We start from the raw sequence: 15,752 nt of genomic DNA, 5'->3' as shown, positions 1-15,752 counted from the left end.
AAAACCAAACTCACTGCCATTGAGTAGATCTTGACTCATAGTAACCACCATTGGATTTCCAAGGTGGTAAATCTTTATGGAAGTAGATTGCCCCATCTTCCTTCTGCGGAGCAGCTGATGGGTTTGAACCACCAATCTTCTGGTTAGCAGTCAAATGCCTTAGGTACTGTGCCACCAGAGCACCCTACTTTGTCCATAGAGTCCTTCAATATTGCAACTCCTAGCTTGAATTTTTTTCTTCAGCTCTTTCAGCTTGAGAAATGCTGAGTATGTTCTTAATAGTAAATGGCTGGATGCTCTCCCCCAAGATTGAGAACAAAGCAAGGATTCCATTCTCACCACTCGTATTTGACATAGTGCAGGAAATGTTAGCCAATGCAGTAAGGCCCAAATGTGAAATCAAAGGCACACACGTCATAAAGGAAGAAATAGAAATGTCACTAAAAACTCTTCTAAGTAACATGTCACTGTTTATAGTGACATGTCATACAGGAAATATTGCTGGTAATATTGTCGTCTGTGTAACACACAAACATGGAATCTACAAAAGAACTTCTAGCCAATGAAAGCCTCACACATCACAACCAGAGCCTCACACATCACAGCCAAACATTTTCTGATGCTTTTGCCTTGCACACATCATCAGGAAGGCTCTGCGTCTAGAGGAGAACGGCGTGTTTGGTGAAGGAGAGGACAGCGAAGGCCAGGAGCCCCTCAGTGAAATGGGTTGGCACAGGAGCCACAGGGTGAGCTGGAATGCGCTGGTGGTCGTGGGGGTGATGCTGGACTGGGCAACTGTTTGTCTTGTTGTACACAGGGCTCCATGCGTTGGAGGCAGCTTGCTGACAGCTAACAGCAACAATTCTAAATTAACTGTGGTTGAAAGCACACACACTCACACACACACAATGGAACATGGAAAACGTTTTGAACTGAATTCTTAGGCTGGACTATATGAAACTGTTTTTACCTGAAAACCGGCAATTTCAAATGGTTTAACCAAATGCAATGAAAGAACCACATGTTCATTCTAGGCGAGTGACTTTAAGGAAGTATTGAGAGAGAAGTATTAGGACTTGCATGAGTGTGTATCTATATGTCCCCTACAGTAACTGTAGTTTTTCCTGAAACCTGCCATTAGTAGCAAAACCCAGTAGACAAAACAATACCTCCATAAGCTTGAAGGTGAAAAATTATGATGTACTGTTTCAACTCAAGACACAAGACAACTTTAACAATAGAAGTGTAGTTTAATTGAAGGAGAACCACAGTCGGAAACAAAGGAATTTGTGCATAAAACGTAATGTAATGGATGTTCATTTTATCTATTTTTTATTAACCATTTTTTTCCCACCAGTCTGTCAAGTAACCAATTAGATACACTTTGTCAATGTTATCTTGCACCCAAACTGCCCTTAAAAAATAAAATTATGGCACAGAAAGCCAGCTGAAGGGCAAAACAGGATGTAAACAGGAGAGCCACTTTAAACTCAAAAGAGACTGAAGATTTGTGGGGAATGCTCCTTCTCCACTTCTCTTGCTTGGAGCAAGTGTGCAAAACAAAGTGTGTTGGATCCACCCACTGTGATACACAATTCAAGTTACGTAGTATTCTCTGAATAAGCACTGTGGTGAAGACCGAAGAAGAGTTGATGCTTTTGAGTTGTGGTGCTGGCAGAGAATGCTGAGAGTCCCATGGACTGCTAAAGGAACTAACAGATCTGTCCTGGAGGAAGGGTGGCTGGAATGCTCCTTGGAAGCGAGAATGGCCAGACTTCGTCTCACTTACTTTGGTCATGTTGTCAGAAGGGACCACTCCCTGGAGAAGGATGTCATGCTTGGTAGGGTGGAGGGTTGACGAAAGAGGGGAAGGCCCTCAACGAGATGGACTGGCACGGTGGCTGCGACGATGGGCCCAAGTATAGCAGGGATCGTGGAGCTGGCGCGGGACTGGGCGGTGTTTCATTCTGCTGTGCATGGGCCGCCATGAGTCAGAGAGGACTCAATGGTACCCAACAACAATAACAACAAGCATGGTTGTACCACGTAGAAGCATTGGGTATGTTTTTGTCTGAAACCATAAGGTCAAAATACCACTTCTTGTATTTGTTTTTCATCTTTGGGGATGAAGAAGTCAGTATGCCTATAAAAAACAGATTGTACCAAAAGTTATTTTGAATAGTTTTTATGGCGAAGTGCCATACACCGAGCAGCTGTTGCATCTGTAATTGAAAATAACAGAAGATGCAACAAAGGAGTTAAGTACTCACTGCAAGATATTAGAAATAGAACAGCAAATCAAAGCCCCCAAACAAAGAAAAATAATATTAAGAGCAGAGATCAGTGAAGGCAAAAACGTGCACTAAACAGAAAAAATGAACAAAACCAGACGCTGTTTGTCTGAGGTGGCACAGGAAGCGGCTACACAGGTGGCAAAATTGGTCCCGAGGAAAAGGAGAGGACAGAGCTATCGAGTGTTCAGCCTGCAGGAGGGGCCGTCAGTACAGACCCAGAGGTCACTACATCAGACCCACTGGTCATCACAGAAAGACAACCAGAGAAACAAGGAATGACTTTCAGCTAATAATCTGAACCTGTGGATGAATTCCTAGAAAAATATGATGTACCAAGACAGAAAAAAAGATCAGAAAAGCTGAGTAATTCTATAACTATGAAAGGAATAAAAGCAGAAAACCAAACCCACTGCCGTTGACTCCAACTCATAGCAACCCCTGTTGGGTTTCTAGGGCAGAAGTGGACTGTCCCGTCTTCCTTCCATGGAGCAGCTGGTGGGTTTGAACCACCAACCTTCTGGTTATCACTCAGATGCCTTAGGCACTGTACCACCAGAGCTTCTTTGAAAGGAATAGAAACTAAAATAATAATAATAATAAAACCCTTTCTATGAAGGAAAATTTAGGCCCATGTGGCTTCAGCCATTCTACCAAATATAAAGCAAAAACTAGTGCAGATACAAAAAGTCTAAGTAACACGAGGCAAACATAACCTTGACAGGAACACTGACAAGAATGGTGCGAAGAAGAAAAGTTACAAGTCTATCACACCGCTAAACAAAGAAGTGAAAAAAAAAAAAAACAACAACCCAAAAGCATAGCAGATAAACAGCAGTATTTTCAGTAATAACCCAAAAGTAACCATATTATGTTAGGTCGATTCCAGGAGTGCAATGTCCCTCAACCATTAGACAAAGAACCAGCAAAAGTGACGTGCTCCTGTGACTTATTAATGGAGGGGCATCATGGAAGCCAAGGGACGCAGAAGCCTTGTCTGAGAACATTTCGTACCAATTTACTAAAACAGAGCCACTTCTGCTGGGATGGGTGCCCGTGACATTAGCTTCAATGCGCTGGTAACTGAGACGGTAGCACTGTGATGGACGTGTGCTTGTTGTGTAAGGACATTAATAACTTGAAAGGCCTGAGGTGAGCGTATCTGAAATTAAAACAAAGGTCTTGGTCAATATGCAGACTTGGAGGAAAAGCCTGACAGTACTGGGGAGGGGATAGCTTTCCATCAGGAGTGGCAGGTGTGTGACTTCCAGACTGACCCAGTGTCCTTTCCATCAGGAGTGGCGGGTGTGTGACTTCCAGACTGACCCAGTGTCCCCCACATGGAACTATCTGGGGAAGTGGAAAGCCAGGGAAGACATCGTCCTCTGGGTTAAAGAGCAAACGTTGAAGATGCCTGCACTGGATGAGATGCTTGAATGTGGCGGAATCGGATGTGAGTGTTTGTAGGAGCTCTGGTGGCGTAGTGCCTAAGGCATTTGACTGCTAACCAGAAGGCTGGCGGTTCAAACCCACCAGCCACTCCTTGGAAAGAAGATGGGGCAATCTACTTCCGTAGTGATACTGCCTTGGAAACCCAAGGAGGGGTCACTATGAGTCAGGTCCAACTCGACAGCACATAACAACAACAACTCATTGAGGTAAGACCCACGAGCCAGTGTTGCCTGGGAAGTTAGCAGAGGGTGAAGGGAGATTGAACTTCACTGTTGTTTATTATCACTCCAGTCACAAAGTTCTACAGCCTGTGAGTAATCTGCCTCCAGAAACTGTCTTCCCATTAGTCCTCTTACTTCTCATCTGTGTGCTTTTGCAGAATCCAAAGTTTTGCATATTTATGGCATTGTAGCAAAAAGGCCAATATTAGCACACTGTGAATATTAGGGAAATTCCTTCAACTAATGAAAGATGTCTTCAAATACCTAAAGCAAATGTCATATAAAACTGGACACCTTTTAAAGGTTAATCTTTGAGATAAAGATTTTTTTTGGGGGGGGAGCCTACCATCCAAACCTCTACTTTATCGATAAGCCCATGTCCTAGAACATGAAGGAAGTCGGGACAAAGGGATCAAATGGCTGTGGATCAGAAAGGCAGGAAGAAAGCTGGTGCTGTTCATAGCAGCAGGTGCTGCAAATGTCCACGGGAAAATCTGGAAGAAACAACCAAAAATTCAATAAAATAACCAAAAATCAGAAACCCGTTGCCGTAGAATTGATTCTAAATCATAGCAACCCTGTAGGACAGAGTTCAATAAGGTTTCCAAGGCCATCCGTATCGACGGAAACAAAGCCCAAGCCACCCGCTGTGGAAGGCGATTCCGCTCACAGCTCCGCTAGAGGACAGAGGAGAAGTGAGCAGGATTTCCAAGGTGTAATCTTTAGAGAGGCAGACGGCTGGTGGGTCCAGTCAGCAGCTGAGCATGCAACCACTGTGCCACCCGGTCTCCTGTTCGGGATGCCGAATACATGATCACTCTAAATTCAATACGTTTCTTTATGCCAGCAACAAACACTAGAAGAGGAAATATTTCAAACAGCATCATTTATAGTACAAACTAAAGCAGACTCACCGCCATTGAGTCGGTTCCAATTCATAGTGACCCCACGGGGTTTCCAAGGAGGTAAGTCTTTGTGGAAGTAGAGAGCTCCATCTTCCTTCTGCAGAGTGGCTGGTCAGTTTGAACCACCAACCTTTTGGTTAGCAGCCAAATGCCTTAGGCACTCCACCACTAGATCTTCTTGCATTGAAAGTAACCTGAAAATAAACGTCTAGAAAGAAATCTAATGAATGCAAGCCAGAAGCCAATGGAGCCACGTTTTTAAAACTTTGCAAAGAAAAGATTGGTGCTGTGGAAACTGACACTCACTGAAAACGTATTTCAAAACTGAAGGCGACATGAAGACAATTTCAGGCCGCCAGGCCTCTGCTACCAGAAATACTTAGACAAGAAGTGTGGGCTGAAGAAACATGAGCTCCACGGGAACCCGGAGCTACAGGCAAGAGTGCAGAGCACTGCACAGGCCATGACACCCTGCCGACGGGAGAGCAGGCACGGCCACTGTGGAAAACTCCTCGGCATTCCCTGCTGAGGTGAAAGGTCTGTGTTCCCCTAACCCAGGTGCTCCACTCCTAAGTCCGTGCCCAAGAGAAATCTGTGCACGTAGGCTCCAGGAGACATGCAAAAGAATAGTCACAGAGTATTACCCACAAATACCCCCACTGGAAAACAGCCTAATGACTACGAACAGCAAAATGAATGAATGAATGAATGGATTGGGATGTATCCACACAATGAGATATTAACTATGGAACTGAATGAACCATGGCTGCACACAACATGGGTAAATCGCACGCTAAAGAAGCCAGAAACATACGATCGTGTGCTGTATGATGCCACTTATAGGAAGTTCCCCAGACAGGGACTTGTCTAACATGATGGCGCTAAGGAGTGCATCCATCACCTGTTGTCAGTCCATCACGATCTGTGACTGGGATCCTGGAGGCTATGCCACCCACAGGCAGGAAGGAGGGATAAGCCAAGGCCGACAGTGGCAGGATCCAGGTAAGGGAAGGATGGTGAGGTTTCAAACAGCTAAGGGAGACAAACTTGTCTGTCAGTTTGTCTCTCGGTTTGTTGTACTGTGGTGGTGCAAAAAGGGCAGGGAGGCCACATCCTCTAACCCCACAGGAGGAAGACAGGATCACCATCAGTAGCCCAAGGCCTATTTCTGTGAGGCCAGACATGCTGCCTCCCTCCAGCCCTTTCACTAACCCTGACACCAACCGATCCTCCCTCAGCACTCACCACCTTTCTTCTGGGTTTGATAATTCACTGCAGTGGCCACACAGAACTCACAGATTATGGGGTTTATTAGGGAAGAACCAGGTTACAATTCAAGTTCAGGAAAAAATGCTCAGTCTCTCTCCCAGCCCGCTGTCTCTCAGCCAACAGTCTCTCACAGTCTCTCTTCCAGCAGTACGTGTTCCTTGGTGTCTCTCAGCAATGCATGTCTCTTGCATCCCTTTCCCAGCAGTGCATGTTCTCAGGAGTGCATCCTTCCTCAGCCAGTAGTCAGGGAGAGCCTGGCAGAGTGGCCAGACTAGCCAATCATAACATCAGAACTCTAAGTACCTGAGAGAGAGTGAACCTCCCAGGACATTGCTTTGTGCCGGGCCCAACAGAAATATCCCAGGTGAATAACCTTATAATCAGGAGCTCCTCAGTTGCTCATTCCACTATGGAGTTTACAAAGACTTATGGCTAGAAAAGCCATACCAGGTAATTTACCACACCACAGGTGGCTAGCATGTTGCTGTGAGGTTGGAGGCTGTGCCACTGGTGTTTCAAACACCAGCAGGGTTGCACGTGATACACAGGTTTCAACACAGCTTATGGACTGAGACAGACTGGAAAGAAGGAAGAGACCATCCACTTCTCAGAGAAGTGGGCAGGGAAAACCTTATGAATAGCAGTAAACACTGTCTGATACATTACTGAGCAACTTTATGAACAGCCCTGAAACATTTTCCGATACAGTCCAGGAAGACCAGATGACACAACTTGGCTTGCTGAAAGTGAGGATGACTTGAAGCACTTACTGATGAAGATTGAAGACTACAGTCTGCAGTGTGGATTACACCTCAATATAAAGAAAACAAATATCCTCACAACTGGACCTATAAGCAGCATCATGATAAATGGAGAAAAGATTGAAGTTTTCAGAGACTTCACATTACTTGGTTCTATAATCAAAACCAGTGGAAGAACAGTCAGGACATCAGGCAATGTATGTTGTTGTTATGTGCTGTCGAGTCAGACCCAACTCACAGCAACCCCTCCTTGGGTTTCCGAGGCAGTATCACTGCAGAAGTAGATTGCCCAACCCTCCTTTCAAGGAGTGGCTGGTGGGTTTGAACTGCCAGCCTCCTGGTTAGCAGTCAAGTGCCTTAGGTAGTATGCTTCCAGAGCTCCACAGATGATGTTACAGCACTGGGCAAATTAGCTGTAAAAGACCTCTTTCAAGTGATGAAGAGCAAAGATGTCTCCTTGAGGACTAAGGTGCACCTGACACACGCCATGGTATTTTTAATCGCCTCTTATGCATGTGAAAGCTGGACAATGAACAGGGAGACTGAAGAAGAAGGGATGCCTTTCAGTTGTGGTTCTGGTGAAGAATGCTGAGAGTACCAAACCAAACTCACTGCCATCCAGTCAGATCCAAGCCACAGTGACCCCTCCTTGGGTTTCTGAGGTGGTATCACTATGGAAGTATATCACTCAATCTTCCTTCTGAGGAGTGGCTGGTGGGTTTGAACCACCAGCCTTTTGGTTAGCAGCCCAGTGCCTTAGGCACTAGGTCACCAGAGCTCCTGCTGAAAGTACCATGGACTAACAAAAAAAAAGGACTAACAAATCTGTCCTGGAGGAAGTGCAGCCAGAATGCTCCTTGGGAGCAAGAATGACCCGACTTCTTCTCACCTACTTTGGTGATGGTGTCAGAAGGGACCATTTTCTGGAGGATATCATGCTTGGTAAGGTGGAGGGTCAGTGAAAAAGGGGCAGGCCCTCAACAAGATGGATTGACACAGTGGCTGCAATGATAGACTCAAGTATAGCAAGGGTTGTGGAGCTGGCGTGGGACCAGGCAGTGTTTTCTTCTGCTGTGCATTGCGTCTCTATGAGGCAGAGATGACTCGGTGGCACCTAACAACAAGAACATGCCACTGATATTTCAAATCCCAGCAGGGTCACCCATGGTGCACAGGTTTCTTCTGCTGTGCATTGCGTCTCTATGAGTCAGAGATGACTCGGTGGCACCTAACAACAAGAACATGCCACTGATATTTCAAATCCCAGCGGGGTCACCCATGGTGCACAGGTTTCAGCGGTGCTTCCAGACTAAGACAGACCAGGGAGAAAGGCCTGGGGACCTTCCTCCAAGAATTACCTCATGAAACCTTGTGGGTCACAACAGAACACCGTCGAGCTCACTTGCCTTGGATGTGTCATCAGATGGGATCGATGGCTGGGGAGGACGTGGTGTTTGGTGGAGTAGAGGGCCAGCGAGGGCAGGCGAGACCCTTGGTGAGATGGACTGGCACCATAGCTGGCTGGAATGATGGGCATGAACACGCTGGTGACCGTGAGGGTGATGAAGGACCAGGCAGTGCTTTGTCTCTTGCACAGGATGTTGACTCACGGGCAGTTGCCCACCACCACCAAGGACGCATGGCTCGGTGGCAGCACATGCACGAACCTGGGCGTGATCACCATGTCGGCCAAGATGGCACGCTCCTCTTAGGAGAGGAGTGGGTGATGGGAGGGGCGAGCAGGTGCTTTCAGGGCTCTCACTTCCTGGGCACTCACAGTGTGCTCCTTCCTGGTGTGGGTGGGAGCTCTAGGGGTGTTGCCTTTGTGAAAATCCACTGAGTTGTACATTCTTTGTTTTTGGTTTCTACACTTTTCTGAGTGTTAAATTGTACATTTACAATTTTTGTTTAAGAAATATTTTCTTTCCCACTGATCATGGCTACACTCCATTGTTTGGTGAAATTTGTCCATCTGTCCGTCTAACTATTGCTGCTTTGAAGGTAACGCCACCTCTCTTGTGGCTGCTCTTCGCGTTTTCCCACTTTGTCTATGGTGTTTTGCAGTTTCACTATAATGTGTATCAAACCCATTTCTGTAGAGTCAATTCTGACTTCGCATGACCCTATAGAACTGCCCCATGGGGTTTCCAAGGCTGCAACAGAAACCCGCAACAACGAGTTCAAACACAGCAGTGGTTGTGAGAATGGGTCAGGACCAGGCAGTGTTTTGTTCTGTTGTCGGGGGCTATAAGTCATGACCAACTCAACAACGGTAAGTCTTCACAGACGCAGACTGCCACATCTCTCTTCCATGGACCAACTGGTGGGTTGAACAGGGGACCTTCTCTGCTCAGCAGCCAAATACTTTAACCACTGTGCCACCAGGGTTCCTTACGACGCACATAGATGGTCATTCATGGGCGCTCCTGTTGCTTGGGCTGCATTGGTCTTCTTGAATTTGTGGATTGATGTGTTCCCTCAGTGAGGGGACGCCTTCAGGCCTTGCCTCTACCTCTCCCACACCCCCCTCTCCCGTTCTTCACAGCCACACAGTTGGTCTCTCAAGAGTGTGTGGTACCTGTTGGGTTATAAACCAACCCTGAACCCCGCCTTCAGAGCCTCCATCCGGGCAGAGGGGGGATCTTGTAGTTTTCCGCCTCAGAAAAGGCCCTGTCTACTCCCCAGTTCCTCTTATTCTAACAAAATGGAGATAAGAACATGCCTGTGGGCCCTGTGGTTTGCTGAGTGTGGGGAACTTGCCCTTAACCCTGTGGCCCCACCCTGAACTAGGTGTCAACTCTGTGAGGACAAAAGCATTTCAGGGAAGGAAATTTCCAGGTCCCTGCACTCTTGGTGCTGCCGAGAACACACGCTAATAACACTAACTGTGCTTCTGAGGAAGCTGTACACGGACTGAGAGGTGGGGGCTAGCGCCACAGTGACCCCTTCCCCAACAACACACACACACACCACACCACACTCATGCACACTCACACATTCCCTTGCACCCACATCCATGCACACTCATGCACTCTCACCCTCTGATACACACAACTGCATACGTATCACACAAACCATAGTTCTCTCGGACTCACACTCACACACCATACATCACACTCTCACACATACCACATTCACACACCATCACTCTCACATGCACTCACATACACTATACACCACACTCACACCATCACACACTCTCACACAAACATGCACACTCACACACTCACACTCACGAATGCTCTCACAGTCACACACTCACTCCACTGTGCACTCACACTCATACACACTCACACATGCACAGCCACGGTGAGCCTTTGGACCCATTCCCCTCCCAGCCTCATGGCCCCACCCCTAAACTGGAGAGGACAGGAAGGGAGGGAGCAGGGCAACACATTCGTTCATTCGTACAAGCATTTATTGAACACCCAACCTGTGCCAGGCACTGTGCAAACACAAGTAAAAACGGGGTGTTGGGGGCACAGTGATTCCAGAGAGGCAAAGACATCCATGGGGCTGTTGCCAGCTGAGGGAGAGGGCCAGGGCATCCCAGCCTGGCCCCACCACGGACACCCCACGTGGGGAGCTATTGTGAGAGTCAGGGTATCCCAGCCTGGCCCCACCACAGACACCCACCATGGGGGCTATTGTGAGAGCTGGGGCGTCCCAGCCTGGCCCCACCACGGACACCCCACGTGGGAGGCTGGCCCTCTGCTTCCTGATGAAGCATGGTGAACGTCCATGCCCTTCGCTGCCCAGGAACAGAGACAAACATCACGTGGGCTCAGGGTGCCTTTACTGGCCGGCAGGCGACTATATCATCTTTCCCACGGCGACCCAGACCGCCTCAGCCAGGTGCTGACGCATGCCAGGGAGGTGGACGGGCTTCCTTGACGCCAGGCCCCTCCCTCCTGGTCCTGTCCCAGGTGCTCAACAGGTGTGGGTGCCGCCCTCCCACCTGCTCTCCCCCTGGGGGTCACAATGAGCGCTGGACACCAGTGTCTCCGGAGACCAGGGCCGGAAGCCGGGCCCCTGGTCCCGCCCAGCAGCCTCACCCTGTCGGGTCCGTTTGGTCCCGGTGCCTGCTTTTCCAGCAGATCTGCAGGCCTTTCTCCCAAGTTGCTTCTGGGGGACTGGAACCTCCAACCTTGCAGTTAGTGGGTGAGTGCCAACCTTCTGTGCGTCCAAGGATGCTCAGGTTCCAATCCGGACTCCTGCAGGATGCCTCAGCAGCTCCGGGAGCCCAGCTGTTAGATACCCCCCACAGCCCCCCTGGCTCCAGGTCGCAGGGTGGTCCCCTGCTGCTGCATGGAGCCCGCTGCTCCCTCCGTGACGGTGACGCTGCAGCAGCCCCTCCCGCTGCCCGGTGTCAGAGTCCCCAGCCTTCTGCACACTCAGCCTGGGCTCTGTACTGCTGCCTCTGCTCCCTCAATCGGCCCCTGTCTGCCTCCCGGCCTCCCTGATCCCCGCTTTCCCAGACAGCCCCCTCCTGCCTGGCAGGCACCTTGCTCTCCCCTGCAGGGGTCTGTGCACCCACCAGCAGCATCCTGGGGCCCGGAGTCATCCACCTCTCAGCCTTGTCACCTTGGTGTCCAGCCTGGCCCCGGCATTCACACACAGCAAGTCAGACAGCAGCTGAGGTCTCCACTCCAAGCCCTGGGCCGGTGCCCACGCAGCTGCCACCAACACCCAGCTCGTTGACGTGCTCCCCCGACAACAGTTCCCGGAGACCCCCCCAATCCGCCCCAAATGAGAAGCAAACCAAACCCATTGCTGCCGCGTTGATTCTGACTCGTTACAGAGCAGAACCGGCCCCTACGGTGGGTCTCCAGGCCCTATTTCCAAGGCAGCTCGGGTGCACTTGAACCTGCAGCCTTTTGGTGACAGCTGAGCCCATTCCCATGCACTCTCCAGGCACATTGCTTCCACCCAGCACCCCTGAAACGCACACTCTCCGGGGATAGTTTTCCTCTCTCCTCTCTCCCCAGCCTGTAACGTTCACTTTCTTTCCTCCATGCCCACCTCTCACGCTCCGACCACCTGGTCCCTGGACTTCTGGCCACATCCTCTTCAAGCACGGCTCCCACGTTCCCTCGCTGCTCGGGGCCTCCTCGGCCTCCTCCCCCTGGATCTCTCTGCATGGGAGGCCTTCTCACCACGGGGAGCTCCCCAGCTTCTGCTCCCCGGGGAGCGTGCAAAGCCACTACCCTCTTCTGAGCTCTGCATGACTCCGAAAGGGGTCTCACCTCCACGTCCTCTCCTCCCTGGTCCCATCTTAGCACCCAGGCCTGTCTGCCTCCCAGGTGTCCAAGCTGGGGGGCAGGGGTCTTTCCTGCCTCCTCTGTTGCTTCTCTGCCCAGCCTGTCCCTCACCCAGTCACTTCGGGCCCCTCAGCTCCTGCCCACGCCCTCCTCACCCACCCACCCTAACCAGCCTCCACCCACCCCTCCTGCAACAGCCTCTGCCTCTCTTGCCCCTTGAGAAGCCAGCCGTGGTCACACTGAGCTTGACCTTCAAAACCTGAGAAGCCACCAGCCTCCCCCAGCTAAGCCCTTCAGAGCCCTCAGAAGGGTGGTGTGCGGCCCCGGCTGGCGGTGGGTCAGCACAGAACACCTGTCCCCAGACAAGCCTCCCACGGGACGGTTTGCACAGACGTGCCCACCCCTGGGCAGCTAGTTCTCGCTCCTCCTTCAGCTGACCTCCCTGACCCCTAACCCCTGACCCCAGAGGAGCCAGGACTGCCCACCTGCGTCCCCTCGATGCCTGGGCTGCCCCCCCTCATGCTGTGAGCTTCCCCAGGCAAGCTTGTCTTGCTCCCCAGGGTGGGCGCTGCCCCCGACGTGTCCACACAAGGCTGAGGGCCACACACGAGGTGTTTCCCTTCCTGAGCTTCACAGCCACCTGTGAGGACTGGGTTCCACGTTGGGGGATGAGCTTGGGGGCGGAGGGAAGCCGCCACGTTCCAAGGGCACTCCAGGGTGGGTGGCAACCAGACCAGGGCTCTGCCGTTGCCACTGCCCTGCCTGGGAGGAAGCTGAGGAGGGTAAGTGGGAGGCTGGGCTCATGCTGCCCACCCCAGTGCCCTGCACGGAAGCTGTCTGGTGCTCCAGACAGGGCACCCTCCTCCAACAGTCTCCCCCAGGCCCTTCCTTATACAGCCGTCAAAAGACCCCCGGGGCCACTGTGCCAACTCCCCTGCTAGCTCTCCTCTACCAAGCCAGCTCTGAGGGAGCCCCGAGGCCCCGCCCAGCAGGCAGGGCCAGAACGAGCCTCCCCAACTCCAAATTTCCCTCCACACCTGCCTGGGGGGTAGGGGACCGAGGCTGGGCCTGGATCTGGGCAGGAATTTTATTGCACGTTCGCAGGTACAAGAGCTCTGAGCAGCGTCACAGCTTGGAGGAGGCGGGGGCAGGGGCAGACGAACCCCCAGATGCTGGCAGCCCCCATACTGGGAAGCTGCCACGAAAGCCCTTCTTGCAGGCGTCTAAGGGGTCCTAGGGACCTGGGAAGGGGCAGGAGGCAGCCACTGGAAGCCATGGGACAGCAGCAAAGGAAGAGCCCCAAGGAGAAGGGAGAGAACCGAGACCCGGGCGAGGCGCGGGCAAAGGGCCGGGGCCAGGCAGGGCGGGCTTGGGGATGCTCGGGGTCCCGCCGCTGGGCTCGGCGTCCCATGGCCACCCTGCCTGGTTCACAGCCTCGGGCTGGCCTGGAGCAGAAGCCCTGTTCAGCGCCGGCCGCCCTGAATCCGGTACCTCCTAGGCCTGAAACCACCACCTCTCGGGTGCCTCTGCACAGCCGGCGGCGCCCGTGGGCCTCAGTAGTCGGTGAGTGGGTACCGCAGGAAGACGAAGACGAGGATGATACAGGAGGCAGCCAGGGCGGAGCTGGTGATGTTGAACAGCCGGGCGGTCTTGGCGTCCTCCACGGCCCCATTCAGGTCATTAAGGAGCTTCTTGTCCCGGACCTGCAGCAGGCGCACGAGGGTGAGGGCAGAGAGTGGGAGATGATAGGACTTTGTGGGTGCCGACCTCCCAAGTGTTCATAACGTACTGAGGGCCTGTGAGGGAAGCTGGGGCACAGGGGTGAGGGCAGAGAGCAGGAGATTACAGGGCCGCATGGATGCTGACTTTCTGAGAGTTCACAATGTACTGAGGGTCTGTGAGGGAACAACTTGACTTTGGGGAAATACCCCTAAAGTGTGTAGGGTTATGGGCCATTGAGTCTGTGACTTACCCTCAAAGAGTTCATATAATAAGTAATTGACAGGGAGCAGGTCGGGTGGCACAGTGGGGAAAGCACTCAGCTGCTGACCAAGAGCTCACAACCCACCTGCCACTTTGCAGGAGAAAGACGTGGCAGTCGGCTTCCATAAAGAAACCCCATGGGGCAGTTCCACTCTGTCCTCTAGGGGCGCTGTGGGTCGGAATGGACTCCACGGCAGTGGGTGTGGTTTGGAGTTTGCTTCCATGAAGATTGACAGCCTGGGAAACCCTCTGGGGCAGTTCCACTCTGTCCTATATAGTTGCTATGAGTTGAAATTGACTGGATGTCCTTGGGCGGGTAGGTGTTTAGAGAGAGAGAAGGAAAAGTGATTGTGGTAAGCTGTGGACTTTCAGGGAGTCTGAGTGAAGCGAGGAGTAGTGCGAAAGGTTAATGCCTCTATGGCCAGCTGAAAGTCTGGCACCTCAGATGAGAGGCCTGACAACTTACTTCCAAAAGTTATCCATTGTAAACCCCACAGAGCACAGTGGTCAAAAGACCCCCGGCCACTGTGTAGCTGCTAGCTCTCCTGCTAGCTCTCCTCTGCCAAGCCTGCTGTGAGGCAGCCCCCAGGCCCCGGCCCACCAGAGGAGTGTCCTACTCTGACACATGGCGTCGCCATGAGCCAGAGATGTAAACTCCACAGAGCACAGCTCTGCCCTGACACACAGGGTCGCCACGAGTCAGAGCCGATGCAACAGGAAGCAATGGCAGCAGGCGGTGAGGGGTACAGAGGGGTTCTTTCTGTGTGTGCAGCTTTTCTGCAAGTCAGAAATTATTTAACATAAGAGAAGCTGGCTCTTCAGTTCTTAATGTGACCGGAGGATGGGGCAACACAAACGCGTCCTAATTATGACTGACCCCGCCTAGTTTAAAACTGAGGAGCTCTGGTGGCATAGTGCCTAAGGCATTTGACTGCTAACCAGAAGACTGGCGGTTCAAACCCACCAGCCTCCCCTTGGAAGGAAGACTGAGCAATCTACTTCTGTAGAGATACTGCCTCAGAAATCCAAGGAGGGGTTGTTATGAGTCAAATCCGATTCGACGGCAGTGAGGTAATTTAAAATCACTTGGGGTTCCCTGAGAATGAGCAGTTGTGATAAACAGAACAGGTGGTGGTCCCTGGGGTCTCCGAGAAGGGATAGTAAGGTGAAGGGAATGAGGTGGAGCAGGAAGTCATGGGAAGACAGTGGAGAGTGCTGGACAAATTTCCAAGCTTCTCTGGTTGTGAAAAGAAGTCCCTAGGAGCATGCTACCCTCCATCTACGATGAGTCTTGGTGTTCCCCTTGCCTCAACTCTCTCCCTTTCCATAAAGTCAAAACAAGGGCAAGAACTAAAACCTTGGGATCAGAAGGGGAGGGGGAAGGGGAAGGAGAGAGATGAAGAGAGGAAAGGAGGGTCCTGCATTAATAGATTGGTGGATCGTTGAATGGACGAGATAGGGTGGGGTTGATGGAAGGAAAATGGACAGATGATAATCACACTGACAGATTCAGACCACTAGGTGGGTGGGTTAGGAGGATGGACAGGGGACAGGAGGAGGACTGGATGGACAGAGGATAGAGGGGCAGTTAATGTGATAGGCACACACC

At 51.4% G+C, this 15,752-nt stretch overlaps 1 protein-coding gene across 1 annotated transcript in view; it reads right to left on the bottom strand.

The window, feature by feature from the left end:
• Positions 1-13,713: 13,713 nt before the first annotated feature.
• IFITM10 (interferon induced transmembrane protein 10) overlaps positions 13,714-15,752 on the bottom strand; it is a 19,933-nt gene continuing 17,894 nt past the window's right edge. Inside the window, exon 4 of the mRNA XM_007949342.1 lies at positions 13,714-13,863. Coding sequence (XP_007947533.1) covers positions 13,714-13,863 — 150 coding nt within the window. The remainder of the gene's footprint in view (positions 13,864-15,752) is intronic.

This window comes from Orycteropus afer, unplaced genomic scaffold, assembly GCF_000298275.1.
Source record: "Orycteropus afer afer isolate SDZICR_OR568_19922 unplaced genomic scaffold, OryAfe1.0 scaffold00244, whole genome shotgun sequence".
Lineage (NCBI taxonomy): Eukaryota > Metazoa > Chordata > Mammalia > Tubulidentata > Orycteropodidae > Orycteropus > Orycteropus afer.
Note: the sequence above shows the minus strand (reverse complement) of the source record. Positions and strands in the feature narration are given on the sequence as shown.